The sequence below is a fragment of the Zonotrichia albicollis genome, chromosome 5 (assembly GCF_047830755.1).
Source record: "Zonotrichia albicollis isolate bZonAlb1 chromosome 5, bZonAlb1.hap1, whole genome shotgun sequence".
NCBI lineage: Eukaryota > Metazoa > Chordata > Aves > Passeriformes > Passerellidae > Zonotrichia > Zonotrichia albicollis.
In genome coordinates, this window is record NC_133823.1 from 64022599 (window position 1) to 64039996 (window position 17398).

General features: G+C 53.0%; 2 protein-coding genes across 4 annotated transcripts; both read right to left on the reverse strand.

The window, feature by feature from the left end:
* Positions 1–2276: 2276 nt before the first annotated feature.
* GSR (glutathione-disulfide reductase) lies at positions 2277–6692 on the reverse strand. 3 transcript variants are annotated; one of them, XM_005496576.4, is made up of 13 exons: positions 6521–6689; positions 5748–5774; positions 5424–5512; positions 4944–5013; positions 4638–4785; positions 4467–4521; positions 4290–4389; positions 3761–3847; positions 3412–3573; positions 3198–3309; positions 2985–3116; positions 2696–2829; positions 2277–2573 (listed from the first exon to the last, which is right to left on the reverse strand). In XM_005496576.4, the coding sequence occupies exons 1-13, from the start codon at positions 6647–6649 to the stop codon at positions 2424–2426; spliced, it is 1395 nt and encodes a 464-aa protein (XP_005496633.1). In that variant the 5' UTR covers positions 6650–6689; the 3' UTR covers positions 2277–2423. The 3 variants fall into 3 exon arrangements, with proteins under 3 accessions (XP_005496633.1, XP_074396511.1, XP_005496634.1); XM_074540410.1 differs by having other exon boundaries at positions 3198–3573; positions 6521–6692; XM_005496577.4 differs by lacking the exon at positions 3761–3847 and having other exon boundaries at positions 6521–6690.
* A 47-nt stretch (positions 6693–6739) lies between these two features.
* PPP2CB (protein phosphatase 2 catalytic subunit beta) lies at positions 6740–15066 on the reverse strand. The gene is made up of 7 exons (XM_074540422.1): positions 14810–15066; positions 10333–10542; positions 9972–10145; positions 9670–9759; positions 8888–9049; positions 7951–8069; positions 6740–7497 (listed from the first exon to the last, which is right to left on the reverse strand). Exons 1-7 carry the CDS (start codon positions 14909–14911, stop codon positions 7425–7427), a joined length of 930 nt encoding a protein of 309 aa, XP_074396523.1. The 5' UTR covers positions 14912–15066; the 3' UTR covers positions 6740–7424.
* Positions 15067–17398: the final 2332 nt, after the last annotated feature.

Genomic DNA, 17398 nt, shown 5'->3' on the forward strand with positions numbered 1-17398 from the left:
CTGTGTGGCCCAGGTGAAACCAGGTGGCCCCTGTAGTTGAAATGGTGAAATGGCAAGTCCTGCCTTACCTGCCTCTGCATCAGGATTTTCTGGAAAGAAAAGCAGCATCCCAAGGACAGATTCTAGGAGAATAGGCTTCCAACTAATGATTTCATAGACATAAGAATCATTCCTAAATAAGAATAAATTCTCTATTTTTACACTCCCCTTTTGATTCCTGGCATAGTTTAAAAATTAATCCTTTAACAAATCATTTAAATTTGAGAGAACAAGCACATATTCCAATATCAATTGAAACCAGCAAATTCTTTTCCAGCATAACTCGGCTGGAGTTCTAACAACTCTGTATGGGGGCATCACGTGCTGTACATGGAGGCTGAGAAGCTCCAGCCACACACAGACACTGCAGTGAGGGCAATTTTGCCCTGTGTGATGCAGCAGGTGGAATCCCAGAATCCAGGATGTTGGACTGGGGGCCTGGAGCTGGATGACCTAAAAAGCCACAGACAGAGAAACCTCAGACCAAGAGAGGATAGAATTCCTACCCCAGCTCTCCCTGCACACACACACACTGCTGCAGTTCTGTCTCCCCATCACTTCCTTATATTCACATTCCCTCTGCCTGGAAGCCCAAAAGGCGGCAAGTTCACTTTGTATTCCAACGAGCTTCAGATGAGCAAGTGTTACTCATGGAAGCAACAAAATATCCACATCGCAGGGAAGTGAGACTTGCAGGGAACTGAGACTTGCAGGGAATCGCTTTTTGCTTCCCCCATTCTCCGTGGAGCATCAGCATGGAATCCTCATCACGGATTCATTGCAGAATATTGCCCTTTTAGTTTTAAAAACGGCTCCGTGAGCGGCAGGGCCGATCCGTGTCCCAGGACGCTTCCATCTCTTTGGAAGGCCGGCGGCGCCATCTGCTGGGAGCAGAAGGAAGGACAGGATGCGAAATAAACTCGAGGAGAGCTCATGGAACTGTCCATGGAACTCCAAAACGGTTTGGTTTGGACCTCAAGGATCATCCAGTCCCACCTCAGAGCCTGTTCAGGGCACGCTGCTGTCCATTGGCCCCTGATTACAGATGGATATGGAAGTGATGGAGGTGTTCAGGGAATGATGGTTGTTTTTCCCTGTGCTGGCTAATCTGGTCATTAAAAAGACTAATTGACCTCTTCCAACAGGGAAACATGTAAGCAAGAGGTGCCAAAAAAATTTGAGTTCCTGTGAAATGAAACCTGCTGGTATCTGATTTAAAATCCCTCTGTGTGGTCACTGGTTTGACTTCCACAGACTGCTCACACTGCCTGGGTATATCCAGTTCTGCTGTCAATGCTTTTGTCCGATGGCATAATTTCTATTTTTGCCTTGCAAACAGCATCTGGCTAATATAGGGGCATGGAGAGAAAAGGAAGGGGAGCAACTCCTGGGGTGCAAATGCTCCCAGTTCCACTCTGCACACTTGAGCCCACCCCACAGCCTGGGGCTGCCCTGCTCTGCCCCTGGCTACCCCGCATCTCACCAGTCTGGGGTGTGCCCTGAGCCCCCAAACGCAGCCCAAATGGCTATCTGATTTTAAATACAGGATCTGGGCTCTCTGGTCAAAGCCTTAAAGTGCCTGGACGAGCCCCCACTCGCACTGCCCAAACAGGGCTGGAGTCTGTTTCACAGCCCTGGGACCGCCCGCATGGGCTTGGCTCCAAGTGCCAGCAATGTGGGACTTGCCTCATTTCTGAGCCAAAGAAAATGCCTGATTTATTTATTACAGGACCCTAAAACTGGCCAAATGAGCCTGCTGCCCCCCAAACCCAGGCCTCAGTCTCTGTTTCCAGGACATGAAGGTGCCTGGCCCAGGCTCACCACGGGGAGCCCCATTCTGATCCCCAAAACCCCACTCAGGCCTCTTCTTTCCCAGCTGGGTCTGGAGCTTCCAGCTGCTGGAAATGGGGCTGGAAACAGGGAATTTGATCCCTGAACCACCAGCCTGAACTCCCCCTGAGATGTCAGGACAGGCTGGAGAGCCAGTGGTTTTGGGACATGAGATAAAGAGGAGGATGGAGCCCATCCAGGATACCCCAGCACCCATGAACACCCCAAGGACCCCAGAGTCCTACTCCTCCTGCTGCTCCCTGCCCAGCCCCAGTGCCAGGGATTGCAGAAGAGGAATCTGACCACTGCCAGCCTTCTCCCAAACCACATCCATGGGCCATGCCAACGCCCTGCACGGCTGGGCACAGCGGGAGACGGGCACCAGAGAGCAAAGGGCAGAGACCAGCCAGCATCAGCGTGTTTACTTCCCGCTGCACAGCAAGCCACACCCACCCTACAGACACACCCTCCAGGCACCCGCTCAGCCGTAAGGCACTTTTGCAAACACTTGAAACATTTTTGCCACCATCCCCGGGGTGTCGGTGCCCGCAGGCTCAGCGCAGCGTCACCAGCTCCTCGGCAGAAGTGGGGTGAATGGCAACGGTGTTGTCCAGGTCGGCCTTGGTGGCCCCCATTTTGATGGCCACAGCAAAGCCCTGCAGCATTTCGTCACAGCCCAGCCCTTGCATGTGCAATCCCACCACCTTTGGAGGAGAAATGAAAGGCCAGGTGGGACCCAGGCTTGGGGAGCTGGATGCCAGCCCAAGAGCTGACCACAAGGGAACAAGAGGACAGCCAGCCATGGTTCCCAGCTGCCCCCACTCACCTTCTCCTCCTTGCCAGTGCACACCAGCTTCATGACACACTTCACCTTCCTCTGGGTGACAGCATGGTACAAGGGAATGAAGGATGTGTTGTAGATCTTCACCTTGTCCTTCCCATGTATGGCCACGGCCTCCTCTGCAGCAGAAGCCACGGAACAGGGGTCAGAGGGATGCACATGGGACATGCCAAAAGAGCAGTCAAAGCCCGTTGGTCAAGGCTCACTTGACCAAAGCATCTCCAGTATGCAAGCAGCAGCTCTGAGGCAGTGTCCCCAGGCCCTGTGTCCCCACCTTCGGTGAGCCCCACAGTGCCGATGGGTGGGTGGCTGAAGACGACCGTGGGGATGTTCTCGTAGTCCAGCCGGGAATCCTGCTTGCCCTCAAAGAGCCTGTGGGCCAGCTTCCTACCAGCTGCAATGGCCACTGCAGGGACAGAGAGGAACAGGGACTCTGAGCCACGTGGCACCACAGGGCTGAGCAGGGGAGGGGGCAGGGCTGCAGTACCTGGGGTGAGGAGGGCTCTCCCACACACATCCCCGATGGCGTAGATCCCTCTCCTGGTGGTGTTCTGGTATTCATCCACCACCACGTGGCCCTTGGGGTCCACCTGCACGCCCTGCCATGGCAAACAGCAGACACATACGCTCCAGCAGGGATGGGAGGGCTTGTGGGGCCCATGTGACAGGCTCTGGAGACCAAAGGGAACCCCAAATCTCACCACTTGCTCCAGGCCCAGCCCGTCAGAGCTGGGCTCCCGCCCCACGGCCCACAGTAGGCAGTCCACGTCCCGGATCACCGCCTCCGTCGGCTTGTGGCCGGGTGCCACCGAGGCCACCGTCACATCCAGCAACCCACACGGAGATTTGGTGACCCTCTTAACCTAAGGGCAGCAGGAGAAGGTGCAGATGGCTTTTGCCTTGCAACAACAGACAGCAGCCATGCTGCACAAGCAGGGATGTTGCCAAGACCAAGGCTCAGCAAGCAGCACCCAAAAGGGCAGCTTTCCCCCAGCACTGCCTCTGCAGGAGGGATGGGACAAGGCACAGGGCTGCTCTGTGCTCTCCCACCTGTGTGTGCTTCCAGACATCCACCCCGGTGTTCTCCAGCTCCTGGGTGCAGTTGGAGCTGATCAGGGAGTCAAAAGTTCGCAGCACCTGGGCAAGGACCCCCCCAACCCTGTCAGGCAAGGGTCTGCAGGCAAAGGCACCACCTGGCAGCCCCTCCACCGGCATTTCCCTGCCCCAGGAACCCAAGAGGTTTAGGATGCTTGTGGTTAACAAACTTCTCTGTTTGTTTCTCCATTATTTTCTTTTCCTTTCTTCCTCTTTTCAAGTTGTGACTTGAAATAAAGCTCAAGTGGATGGATGTGGTGACATGCATAGCTGCAGAAACACCGGGCTTGCGGGTAGGTGCTGCTAAAACACATCCCCTCCATCCTCTGCATAGCTCCCACGCCACTATCCCCTGCATCACTACTCCCGTGCCAACTGAGACCCTCCTTCACCAGGAACTGACAGCCAGAAATCACTCTGGCCACCAGGGCTGGGGTGTGGCAGCGGGGCGGGAAGCACAGCTGGGGACAGGGGGTGGCACTACCTTGTCGTGGCGGATGAGCAGCGAGGACTTGGAGCCCAGCGTGGAGAGGATCCCCACCATCTCCACCGCGATGTAGCCCGCCCCGACGACGACGCTGCGCCTGCGGAGAAGTGACAACGCCGTGTGCAGCCACCTGGAGATGGCGCCGGTGGCTGCGGGGGATGGATCCCGCTTTACCTGGGCAGTTCCTCCAGGTCGAAGAAGCCATCACTGGTCATCCCCAGGCTGGCACCTGCAAAGCAGAGATGCTTTGGCACCCTTCAGCTGTCCCCTTTCCCTCCCAAAGCCTGCTTTGATTGGGCAGACCTCTCCCCAGCCTGGGAGCCCGGGGGATTTCACCAGGCTCACCAGGAATTTCGCTGTCGGAAGGGACAGCCGGGCGCCCTCCCGTGGCTATAAGGATGTGAGGAGCCGTGTACTTTTTCCCGTTCACTTCGATGGTTGGCTCGGGATCAGCGGTGAACTTGCCGTAGCCCCGGATGATGTCAATATGAGCCTTAGGGGTTACAGTTACGGGGTTAACATCGGCATGAGGAGTCAGCTGATGGAGCCAGGGCTTCCACAGTCGGAGGACACCCATAAGGGCTAGAAAAGTGGCCAAAAATCCATCACTTCTGCCACTGGGATTGCAAGATAAACACATCCCACGCTCACCTTCTTCACATTGTTCTCATAGATGTCATTGAGGCGCCGCACGTAGGCATCTCGCTTCTCCTTTATGGTTCTGGAACAGAGCAGGGAATGCCATCACTGCCAGCAGGTGAAGCTCAGAGTTCAGGAAGAACCTTGCACTCCATGCTATGCTCCAGTTCGCAGGGTGGTGATCAGTCAAAGGTTAGACTCCATGACCTCAGAGGTCTTTTCCAACCAATTCTCTGGCATGTGGGCAGCCATGCCATAAAATAAAGCGGCTCCCTATGACCCTTTCCCCACCAAAGCAAGATTTCTGTGCCTGCCTTCCCTGTGTTTGTCCTTCCCAGAGCCAGGTTGGCTCCCTGTTCTCCGAAACACAGCTGGCCCTGTAAGCAGCTCTGCACAGCCCACGGGAGCCTGGAAGCAGGCAGTAGACAGTGGGATGCTCCCTGTGGGACACTCACTGCAAGATGCTGATTCCCAACTGGTTCCTGTTCTTACCTCCAGTTGAACTTGACACCTGCAGTTTCAAAGCCATAGTCAGCATGGTCGTGGACAAACTCCGCGTGCACTGCCGTGTTCCACATCACCTGCCCACGCAAACCCCAGGTTGGCTCAGGAGCACTGCTGGCACTCTGGGAAAACCCCTGCCAGGCTGCCTGATTGCTCACCTCTGCCCGGAGCGCCCACAGCTGCCCGATGGCTCAACAGCCTCCGAGGCCCTGCTTCCTCCCCACACCCTGTGCCAGCACCTCCCTAAAATTTGACAGGCACCTACAGCAGACCCAGCCCGCACCACTGGAGCCGGCGGCAGAACAGCCTCACCTTTTTGGGCACACATCCAACATTGACCTGGAGGGAATAAGAACAAGTCTCAGTGTCAAAGCCCAGTTTTCCCAAGGCAGTACTCCAGAGAGCATTCCGCATCCCAGCTCTCTGCTCAGGAAAACAAAGGCAGGATTAGGGGTTCCTGGAAAAAGAGGGGTGTAACCGCCCTGGAAGGCTCAAGGTCTTGCGGTTTGCTCATTTTCTTTCACTTCCTTGAAAGATAATATGGAAGGTGGGGCCTTCAAACACAAGGGGTTTTTTTCCATTCAGACTGTAAAAATTATTTACTTGCAGAAAGGTGGTTGCCATCCTTTTCCTGCACTTCTAATATGCTGATTTTCCCAGCAGAATGCATTTAGGGCATAAAATTAGAGCCTGTCCCTCACTTGCTTGAGGAACCAGTTTGTTTTTTGGCTCGTTACCAGCTCACCATGCTCTGGAGTTCTGCTTTACCGCCTTGCAGTTGCACTACACAGATCCAGAACCCATCGGCATCCTGCAAACGGCTTGGAAACTGCCGGGAAGAAGCTGGTGGAGATGGGGGATTGGGATCCGTCCTGCTTCAGCCTGACGAGGCAGGTCCTTACACAACGCCCGGAAACCGGGAGGGCGATTCCTCCTCTCCCACTTCCCGCACCGCGACCCCCCCCGGGGGTTCCGCCACCATCCCAGAGTCACCGGGGTCAGCGAGAGGGCACCGGCCCCGCGTCGCTCGTCCCCTTCCGCGTCCCTCCCCGCCCCGGGTGCGGGTGCACCCCCAAGAGACTCACGCAGGTGCCGCCGAGGCGCTGCGGCTCCACCAGCGCGACCCGGGCGCCGAGCTCGGCCGCCCGGCGGGCCCCCGCCAGCCCCCCGGAGCCGCCGCCCAGCACCAGCAGCTCGTAGGCGGCCGCCGCCATCGCTCCAGGCTCGGCCTGGCCCCGCCGCCCCGCCCCGGGACCGCCCCCGGTGCCGCCCCGGTCCCGCCCGGCCCTGCACGACACCACGTATTGGGGCTGACAACGGCGAGTTTATTGGTTCAGGTACAGCGAGGAGGATTGCAAGCACTTCCAGGACAAATATACAGAGGGGAAGGGGGGGGGTGGGAAATAACAAAAGAGAAAACAAAATAAACAAAATACCCCAAAACAATTAAAAAAAAAAGGGGGGCAGGATCAGCACAGAACAGGAATAGAGCTAAAAAGGGAACACTTTTATCTGGGTTATGACAACGTACTCCCAAGCAGGAATCACTTCCTTTCTCCAGTTAAGTTGAGCCGTCTTTCCAATAAAATAAAGAGTGGTGGGGGATGAAGTTAGTGTGCACTTCCCTGGAAAACAAACTCTAATTCATGCCAGTTAAACACTAGAACTAAAAATGTACAAAGAAGCGTCAGAGGAGATGAGTGTTGTTAGAGTGTTACCTTTTCCTCTCTGAACAGTCCAGAAGGAAAACAATGACTACAAATACAGCAGGCAAACTGACTTTCGGGCTGATGGGCATGGGACAGAGAGAGTGTCGTAAGGAATTCAGTCTCAAGTTGTGCTAAATGCTCTTCGTCCTCTGTATGGCACATTTTGGTCCATGATGGGGATTTGAGTTGAGACGAACCCTGATTTCTTACAGAAACATGTAAATATTGTTGCTCTTTTAAAATGCCAGGTGTACTTCCTTCTACAAAGGTTGGGAGAGGTTTATAGGAAGTAGTCTGGGGTACGACGGGTAACATGAGGCTCTCCACGACGAGGTGCTGGGTCAAACTGGAGGCTGCAGGAAACAAAAAGGGATCACTTACCCTCCTCCACAAGTCACTTTCCACTGCCATGATAAACACCAGGCTTGTTCTCCTGCTGTACGTAACATTCCAAGCTCCAAACAAGAGTTAAAACTCATCAGTGACCCAGCAGCCCGTCACCACGCACAATTCAGACCCTCTCCTTCATCTTACCAAAGATGAAAACAAATAGATAAAGCCATGTGTTTTTACTCTCTCCATCAAGCTTAGGCAATAAAGAGATTGAAGGGCAAAAGCTCCAACTCTCCAGACAGCCAGGAAGAGAAGCTTTTAGGAGCTTAACTCACTGCTTACTTTAAGGCAGAGCACATGTTAATTCCAGAGTGGTCTGAGCTGGCTTTTCATGGAAGAACCCCTTTGGGAATGATCAGCCATTCCTCACAGAGTGGCAAGAAGGAGAGCCCAGCCCAAGGCAGCATACTCACAAGGAATATTTTAAAGTGTCATCTAGTTCCATGATAGCAGCCTGGTTCCCACAGCGGTAGCAGTAATTGGGGGCACTGAAGATGGTCACCACATTCCGGTCGTGGCACCAGTTATAACCCTGCCAGGGACAGAGAGGGAAAAACAAAAGTCTCTGTTAAACCTCAGCCCCTCCAAAGTTCCTCTTCAGGCCTGAAACTCTCTGAGGCACTTGTGAAACTACAGATTTCCTGAAGTATTTCCAACTGACTTAGTTTCATTTCAAAATAGGTGCTTTACCACAAGAAGCAGCAGCAGGTACCTCACAAAACCAGCTTCAAGCAGCCTATAGGAGATCATCCCCTCCTCACTTTTAAATTATGGACTGCACCACTAAAAAGCCTTGGGATTTTTAGGGATGACTTCAGCTTTCCTCCATCACAAGTGACAATTTGCCTGCGGAATGCCACTGACTTCTGACACACAGTTCTGCTTAAGGGATCTACCTGCACTAGATTTTAAAAAGGCATCTGCTCCAGTGACCCACCTGGCATTCTTCCAGCAAGACATCCAAAAATAGCCTGTAGAGAGCCAAAAATGGCATAATCCCTGTCACATCTGACTGCTGAGCACTATGGGACAGGCTGTTGGATGTAGCAGCAGTCTGAGCAAGAACACACCAGCATGGAAAAAGATTATTCCTGCCACAAACAGGGCGTGACACAGCCCCTCTGGCAATTTACTTGGAGGGAGCAATTTGCTTGGAAAGGCCAGAACATCCCCTTATTTAGGCTGCAGGTCAAAGCACTTCACTTTATTGTGTTGTTTCCATGTGACTAAAGCCTCTCTTTGGTACTGACCAATGTAAAAGGTGCCAACAAACCTGCGACAGGAAGGTGTCCCAGAGCAGACCCCGTGGGCCCCTGTGATGGAAGCCCTGGCCAGCAGTGCTTGCCCTACCTCCATGACCAGCTGGTGAGCGCGGGAGACCAGTGTGAGACCATTGGCGTGGTTGAAGGTTTCCGAAATGTCCTGCCCGAAGGTGTAGCCAGCACCACGTGGGGAAATGCCCCAGCCGCCGCGGTCATCCGGGTCCGACCACAACAGATCACACATCGGACCCTGGGAACATTAGGAGCTCTCTGTTAGACCACTGGCAAGGTGCTTAAACACTTTTTATTTACAGCAGCAAGACTGCCAGCACGTCCTGCTCAGTGCAAGGCACATGAAGAGTTTACTGAGCACACGTCTGTGAGCCCCAGCCACTCCCAACAAAACTTCCAGCTGCCCGCAGAGCTCCAAGGTGGATTTCAGTTCAGGTTTCATGCCCCAAGAAGCTGCAACAAGGTGCAACACCACAGGAGGGAGGCTGGGCTGGCTGGGGAGGAAGGATGGTGATACAATGTGGCTTCACATGGTGGTTGTCAGTTCACAACCACCTCTGCGAGGAGGCTGAAGATAGTAAACACCCTCCCCTGCCAAATCCCGCTCTTTGAGTCAGACTGAAAGCCCAAAAATCCCACGATTCTAAGGAAAACAGCTGTGAAACCCCCACAGCTCTTCTTATGTAGGCTGCTGTAATCAAAGCACACTGACTTATGTGTGTTTTGCCCAAATGTTTATCTGCTCTAGCTCCTGGAAAGGCCATAATCCATGTGTAACCACATGTCTAAATGGACTGCAACGTGAGAAAACATTTGCATTTTCCACCAGCAGATATTTAAGTTTCTGAATTCTGTTACCTCGTGTGGAACTTCCTGCAGGCGGTCCAGAGCCCTGATATGATCCAGTGTATCTATGGATGGAGAGAGGCCACCATGGAGGCAGAATATCTGTTCCAGAAAGAAAAGAACAATCCATTTAGTGGGAGCAATGACCTCCAAACCAGCTGGGTCTAACTCTGTTAACACTCATTCCCAACCCCAGCCATCTTATCCTGGGATCACAAGTTACAGGAGCTTGTCTGGGACTGTTCCTCTGGATGTCACACAACACAGCCTGCAGAAAGGGAGGGAAGGGAGGCTTTTCCTCACACCACACTCACCTGGCCGTCTACTAGAGCTGTGAGAGGCAGGTAATCAAACAGGTCTGTGAAGTACTTCCAGACGTTGGCGTTGCCGTACTTGCGCAGGCACTCGTCGTAGAAGCCGTACACCTGGGTGATTTGCCTGCTCTCGTGGTTGCCCCTCAGGATCGTGATGCGCTCTGGGTACCGCACCTGGGGGCAGACAGAACCTCCCTTAGCACAGGCATGGAAACAAGGAGTGATGGAATATCACCCACAGTAGCCCAGCACTCTGCTCCCAGCACGGATCCATTTACACCCGTCATGCCCGAGCCAACGGCAGCGTCACAGGGAGGAGAAAATGGCTCCCAGCTCCTATCCCCAGTCTCCCAAGCCGTACCTTCAGCGCCACCAGCAGAGTCACTGTCTCCACTGAGTAATAGCCTCTGTCCACGTAGTCTCCCATGAACAGGTAGTTTGTGTCTGGAGACTTGCCACCGATCCTGAAGAGCTCCATGAGGTCGTGGAACTGCCCGTGGACATCCCCGCAGACGGTGACGGGGCAGCGTACCTCTTGCACATTGGATTCCTTGGTAAGGATTTCCTTAGCCTGGCAAGGAAAGCATGTTTAGGACACAAAAGGAGGAAGCTTCTCTAGAGGCAGGTGATGTTATTCTGCTGTATTCCCACAATGGAGGAAACCTGGTGTCATCCCCACAGCCCAAGATGACCACTGGAAAAGAGTTTGGTGGGTGAGCACAGACAAAGGATGCTTCCCAAATCCCAGTGCAGGGGGGTGAACAGGTTTACTACAGCAAGGCTAGATTTCCTTGCCCAGGGCACATTTTGCCCACCAAAATTCCAATCCTCTTCCAAGCACAACAGTTCAGCAACTTCTACAGGCGAGTCACATACAACTGGAAAGCAAAGACAGAGGCAATTGGAACATATGGAGCCACAACCAGCTTCCCTGGCTGTACCCAGCTGGCAACAAAACCACCACAGATGGAGGGATGGCATCCCTGGATTTAGTCATCTCTTCTTCCACACCCAGCAGTTCCTCTGCTAATTACAACCATGCCATGTAGCCTATCTGCACCACCTCATTATCCTTATCAAATACCAGGTTTGTTGTGCTGCCTGCAGCTCACTGACTGATGCTGATCAGCGCTCCTGGCACATCTGAGGCACAGGGAACACCCACAGGATGGCTCCATCTGATCCAAACAAAAGGGCTGGAAGATCACCAGCACTGAGCAGTCACAGGCAGGTGATGATCTGGGTATTCCCTGCCATATCCCTTAGCTCAGGATGAGCTAAGGCTCACCCTGTGCTGCCAGAAGGGAGCTGCTTCCCAAGGATACCCTCTGAGGACACCTGCATTCCCATTCCAATGTTTGCTGCCTTGCCTCTCTTCAGAAAAACATGTATCTGGAAGGAAGAACTACACCCCAAGCAGTTTGGACAGTCTGGACTGTATCCAGCATGCTCTCTGCACAGAACCTAACCTGAGGGATCCTTAAAGTCACCTCCTGCCCGTGGACTTGCTGAGATGGGCTGTGCCTGGGAACTGCTGAACATGTTGTATGTGAGTGCAGTAGTAGCACTCAGATTCTGCTCGCATGTCTTTAAAAGCATTTACAGCGCCTTCGGAGAGCTTCCACCCTCTGGGAGAGACAAATATAAACCCACAAAACAGCTGCTCCCTGTGCTCTGGCTGCTGCACAAAGCAACAGGCAGGGGTTTGTTCCAAGCTGGAGCTCAGCAGGGCTCCTTTTCCACAGGAACAGGGCAAACAGGCTCCCTTCAAACCTATCCCAGGAAGGGGGGCCAGCCCACAAACTGAAATGTCAGTGCCAGGAGAACCCAGAAGTTTCCCCTGATGAGGAAGGAGGAGCTGGCAGGTGACAGGAGTGACTCCTTGTGCTGCCAAGCAGCTGTTCCCCTGTACCCATTTTAGCTCACCCTGTGGGCAGGACACTCATAGGTGCACATGGACACATCCAGGCTGTCATCTGAACTCTGCAGAGCTGGCTTACATCAGGCTGGGGAGCCCCAGTTTACCCTTACGTGATCATTTTCTAATGCAGAACAAGACTCTCAAAATGCTCAGCATCAACAAAAACACCCCAAGAAAAGCAGTGACTAACTGCCTGCAGTGTGAACACTGCCATCAAATGACTTAAAATAAAAAGCACTATTACAAAGCAAAAATGAAAACCTCTGATGCAAGCAGGCTGCCTGGCATCATCAGCACTCACTTAATCCAGGAGGCTAATAAATAACTGTGACTTAGAAGTCAAAATTTAGCTACCTTTGTTGCAGAAAACAGTGACTAATGGTATCAGCTTCCTGTGCATCTGTCCCACTTGCGCTGGATGAAAACCATATCCAGGTCAAGATAAAAAGCAGCAGCTTTTAGGTGTTTTTATTAAATAAACCTCCCTTGTATTAAATAAACCCAACCAATGGCTGCCTGTCTGTGCTCAGAGAGCTTCTGAGGAGCAGCCCATTTGCTGGCTGTGAGCTTGCCCATCACCTCAACTCCTTGGGTGCTTCTCAAGAGCCTTGGAGAAAGGAAAAACACTATTCCTTCTGGAGGATTCATTCCCTCAGCTTGGTCTGACCAACAGAGGCTTGTTCTCCGGGAATCCAAAGCCAGGCATGGAGTTTAGGATCAAAATTCACCTGAACCTCGAACCCACCAATGTCCACAGTCCAAACTACTGCACCACCAAGTGGGCTGAGGATATTGAACCTCAGGGAGCTTGGCTGGAAGGAGAACCAGCCAAGTGGGATGGGAGTCAGAGGGATGGGAGGGATGGAGCTGTGTCACCCTTCAGGAATGAGGCAACAGGGGACACCCAGAGCCTCTGCCAAGGCGCCCAGGTGCTCCTGAACCAGCACCACCAATAGAGAGACAAAACCTTGCCAGCCACAACACAGCACAAGGAATTGCCTGCAACGGGACTGTGTCATCCCAAGAACCAGGAGAGGAGAGAAAAGCTGCAAGGAGAGGGATGGCCATGGATGGCTGCTTGTTTAACTCAGGAGACAGCCTTTTCCCTGCCTTCCTCCATAGCCCATTTCATCATCTTGGTGAAAAACCTGGATTAAGCAGGGTGGCTCTCAACTCCCTCACCTGTGTGCTCCAGCAGTGACCGGAATTAATCCTTCTATCAGCCTCTGAATTTCTGCAGGGTTTGAGCTAATTTCCATTGTGAACACCAACAAAATAAGAACAACGTTATCACAGTGAGGAACGGCACCTCCCTCACCTCACCCCTGTATGAGCCACAGGGGCAGATCAGCTCCCTAACGAGGTTACCACTGGGCAGCTGAGGACAGAACGCCGCTTCCACAGCTGCAAATTTCAACAACTTTTAAGCGTACACAGTCACTAGGCACACCTCCATTGTGTCCAATTCTTCCCTCATCACTGCCCACTATGCCAGTACGTAAACCAAGAATGACCCACACAAATAACTCTCGGATTTTTCTAGATTTTTTTCCCCCACTTCATTTTGATTTTTTGTTTTAGTACTCAGTTCACCCACACACTGAAACCTGAGGCAAAAGGCACTACTGCACTGGGCCCCTCTGAAATCAGCTCCAAACACAAGAGTGCTAGAAAGTGTTCGGGAGAAGAGGATTTCTCCAAATATAATTTCAAGGAAACCAACTAAACCAGCTTTGTGGCAGGGCTGCACACCCAGAGGTTTTTGTAAGCTCCTCTCCTGGGTGACCCAACCACTCCCCAAAACTTAAACAAGCCAAGTCAGTGCAGGGCACAGTGTTTCCTTCATGCCCCAGTCGTTTCCATCAGTTTTCAGCAGCCTGGAAGAACGAGGTGCTGTGACAGATGACACACCTCCCTGTCACCTGCCTCCTGAAGGACAAACACCCTCCCCACCTCCAGCTGAGCTCTCCCACCCAGCTTCTCCCTACTTCCTGTGTGTCCAGCCACAATCTGCTTCCCAAAACACGGCAGCCACTACTCCAGTTTCCCGAACAGCCACAGCTCCCTCACAACTGAGGGAGCTCTGGAGAAAGAGTCACAAAACAAACAGACAGCCCTAGCAAGGGACTGAAAAAATGAAAAAGAAGAGAAGGAAACAGAAGCTGTCTGGGGGTTAAGGAGTGCTAGGATTACTGCTAGAAGAATATGGCAAGGAAAATCTTCCCTTGGTCACAGACTGCAGTGCTGAGAGACTACTCAGACAACATCCAGCACAGGTCTGAGGACCTTTCTCCTGATGGGAAAAAAAGGCTTTTCCCATTCCCCACTAAACAAACCCAAGCACGGTTTCCCAAGACCTGTCCAGAACAGCCGACAGTGTCCTTTACCCAACCATTCCTCTTTCTATTTTGGTTCCCTCAGCGGGCGGGGAGTCTCTCTGGGTCTCATCTCTGCTTCCCAAGGTCCCACCTCCAAGCCAGTGGGTTTCCTCACTGACTGGGGGTGGATTTTTCACCGCGGGGCTCCTCCATGTTGTGCGGCACACCGGGTACCCCACCGGCATCACGCCGGAGTCCCAGCGCTGGATACTCCAGAAACACCGACCTGGCCACGCCATGTCCAATCTCACAGAAACCGCTCCAGGCATCCAATGGCGGATACTTCACAGGCACCATCCTGCTCACCCCAAACCCACCGGCACCATCCGCTTTCCCGGTGCCGATATCCCGCCAGGCGCATCCCCGCCTCCCAAAGCCCGATACGCCGCGGGCACCACCCGCTCTCGCCAGGCCCAGTGTTCCACAGGCAGCACGCCGCCCCCCAGAGCCCGATACGCCCCGGCCGCAAGCCCGTCTGCCAACGCCGGACACACCGCGGGCCCCGTCCCGCCCTGCCAACGTCCGGGCCCCGCACTCACCTTCTCGCACAGGCTGCGGACCTGGCTCTCGCTCAGCTGCCGGCACTCGTTCAGCTGCTCGATCCATTGGTCCAGCTCCTTGGCGAAGCCCTTCTCCTCCATGGCGAGGGGGGCCGGGCGGGCCCCCCGAGGCCCGGGCCCGCCTGTGGGTGCCGGCGGCGGCCGGGGACGCGCGGCCCGCTCGGGTCTGCTCCGCTCCGCGTAATGGCGGCGCCCCCCGCCTGCCGCGGCTGCTGCGCAATTCCGGCCACGCCCACGGCCGCGCGCGCCGCGCGCCGATGCTTCCGGCGCGCTGAGTCGGCCTCAGAGCCAGGCCCCTCCTTTCTGGCCACGCCCCTCAGCTCGGCCCCGCCCCCTCCCCTCACGGATGCATGAGGCTATGGCGGCTGCGCTCGGCAAAGGAAAAAGGAATAAACTGCTCCCTTCTGTCTAAGGGAAAAGGATAACCTTACACGCGTTTGCGCCCGCTGTGCGTGTCGAGTCGCAAGCATTGGCAGCAGGGCTTGGGAATGTAACAGTCTCTGTCTGCCCCTCAGTGAATGTGCGGTGTTCATTCCTTTCGCCATATTCCCGTGAAATACTGTGGGGCAATAATCACAACTGGAGGGTTTTTTTTTCATCACGTGTACGATGATGTGCCAAATATGATACACGATCAGTGAATGTAAGCAGTAAAATTATTATATTTACTTACAATCTGGCACTCTAGTCACCTTGCCCTCAGCTTTAGTGTGACAGACCTGCACGAATTCCTACCTAGTGCTGTTTATTTCTCTCCTTTGAACTCGTTCTGCTGTCTCCCCTGTAGCCAAATGGAGCAGCAATATTATGACAGAGATGCAACAACTGAGGGTGTGACACTGCCACAATCTGGAGTGTCCACAGAGCAAGAACTAGGATTTTGGGAGACCTCTGAGGGGAAATTTCCCTGGGATTTTTAGCGGGATAAGGTAGATCAAGTCCATGAGGTGTGTTTGTTCATGTCAGATGGGAAGGCTGAGCTTTGTTGAGGAGCTGCTCAGGCTCTCCTACCAGGAGCACTCATGCTGGTCACAGTTCCCTTCATCTCCGCTGGGTAAAACAGACAGATTTAAGGAATTCACCCTGAACTGAGGGGGCCAAAAATGAAAGGATTCACAACATCACATCCCTGAAGTAAATTTTCTAACTAAAAACAGCTAGCAAAGTAAAAGTGAGCAATTTACATAAAACACAACCTTGTGGCTACTGTTATAAATGACAATTGCTCACCAGTCCAGTTCCCAGGAAAGACAGCTGCCAGGAAGTGTTCACACTCCTCTGGATGTTTGATTTGTTTTCCAGAAGATCATTTCTGACCACATTGCCCATGTTTGTGACACTGCAGCACAGAACAGCCATGGGATAAGGCAAACCCAGCCTTGTGGCAGGGAACAATAAATCTTCCCAGTCCGAAGCCTACAGGAGAGCAGCACCCTCAATAAAAGTCACCCCTGACTTGTCCAAAATGACCCAAAAAAAATGGCATCCAGCACCCCCAATAAAAATCACCCCTGCCTTGTCCAAAATGACCCAAAAAAGGGCATCCTGAGCCTCAGGATGTCAGCCTTAAACCAAAAGCAGCTTTTATCCCATCTTTCAGTTTCTGGAGGTTTCCTCGTGATTTAACTTGAGCAAACAAAGCCCACATGGACATGCATGCTGTGGTGCTAAGTTTCTATTTACTGATTCCTTGCCACCATTAAAATGTTTAATAGGGGAAGCTTAAATGGAAAGGTGCAGCTGAGATATTTCTCTTGGCTCCCTGTCAGGAATAAAGAGGTTTTGAGGTATCGATCCGATGGCAGGTCCTCAGCAAAGCTCTGGCAAAACCTCACAGCCTGAGCCAGGAGCATCCCCAGAGCAACAGGACATGGTTTGCTGGAAAGAGGGAGCTCGTGGGATCAGCTGGGGATTTTCCTGCAAAGGAGTGGCAGGGATGGAGCCTGCAGAGTCTCCCAGCAGCAGTGGGGACATTCATCAGGCTCCCTGGCAGGAAAAACTGACAAGCCTCACCCAGAGGGAATTAATGAAGGCAGGATTTTCCACCACCTTCTCTAAAAATCTTTTCGTTTCTCTGCTAGAACCTTCTAAAAAGGCAATGCTGGTAAAGTGGCATAAAAGGCCACTTTATTAAAAAATATGTTACTGTTGGCTGTGTAACATTAAACCCCCCCATGGGGTACCTTGCTTTCTTATTCTTGTGATTTTTCCACTGAAACTCGTTTTTTTTAGGTTGCGATACAGAACACAGGAGAAACAGCAATGCCTATGGAAGGCATTGCCTGGGCTTATCCACTGCTTCCCAAAGGGTGCTGGACTCCTGTGTTTTCGAGAGGATAAAAACCCACCCCACAGTGAATAAATGAAATAAATCAGTAAAGTTCTTCCTTCTGCCAGCAGATGAGGGTGCACAAACCCAGTGGGAGCTGCTCCAAGGGCCCCTGCCTCCCCTGTGAGGGTGCAGGGGAACACTGGACCACCCAGTGGCTAAAACACATTTTGGGGTGCAGACCCAGCATTTTTGCAGTGCATGGGAGGCAAACCTACCTGGCAGCAGCCTCTGTGGAA

Excerpts from the sequence above, each read along its gene's own strand:
- GSR (XM_074540410.1), bottom strand. The coding sequence starts at position 6,649 with ATGGCGGCGGCCGCCTACGAGCTGCTGGTGCTGGGCGGCGGCTCCGGG. Across the intron at positions 5,775-6,520 it reads AGCGCCTCGGCGGCACCTGC|GTCAATGTTGGATGTGTGCC; the intron begins GTGAGTCTCTTG and ends TATTCCCTCCAG. Across the intron at positions 4,390-4,466 it reads GACCTGGAGGAACTGCCCAG|GCGCAGCGTCGTCGTCGGGG; the intron begins GTAAAGCGGGAT and ends ACTTCTCCGCAG.
- PPP2CB (XM_074540422.1), bottom strand. The coding sequence starts at position 14,911 with ATGGAGGAGAAGGGCTTCGCCAAGGAGCTGGACCAATGGATCGAGCAG. Across the intron at positions 10,146-10,332 it reads CTCTGCTGGTGGCGCTGAAG|GTGCGGTACCCAGAGCGCAT; the intron begins GTACGGCTTGGG and ends GTCTGCCCCCAG. Across the intron at positions 9,760-9,971 it reads CAGCTCTAGTAGACGGCCAG|ATATTCTGCCTCCATGGTGG; the intron begins GTGAGTGTGGTG and ends TTTCTGGAACAG.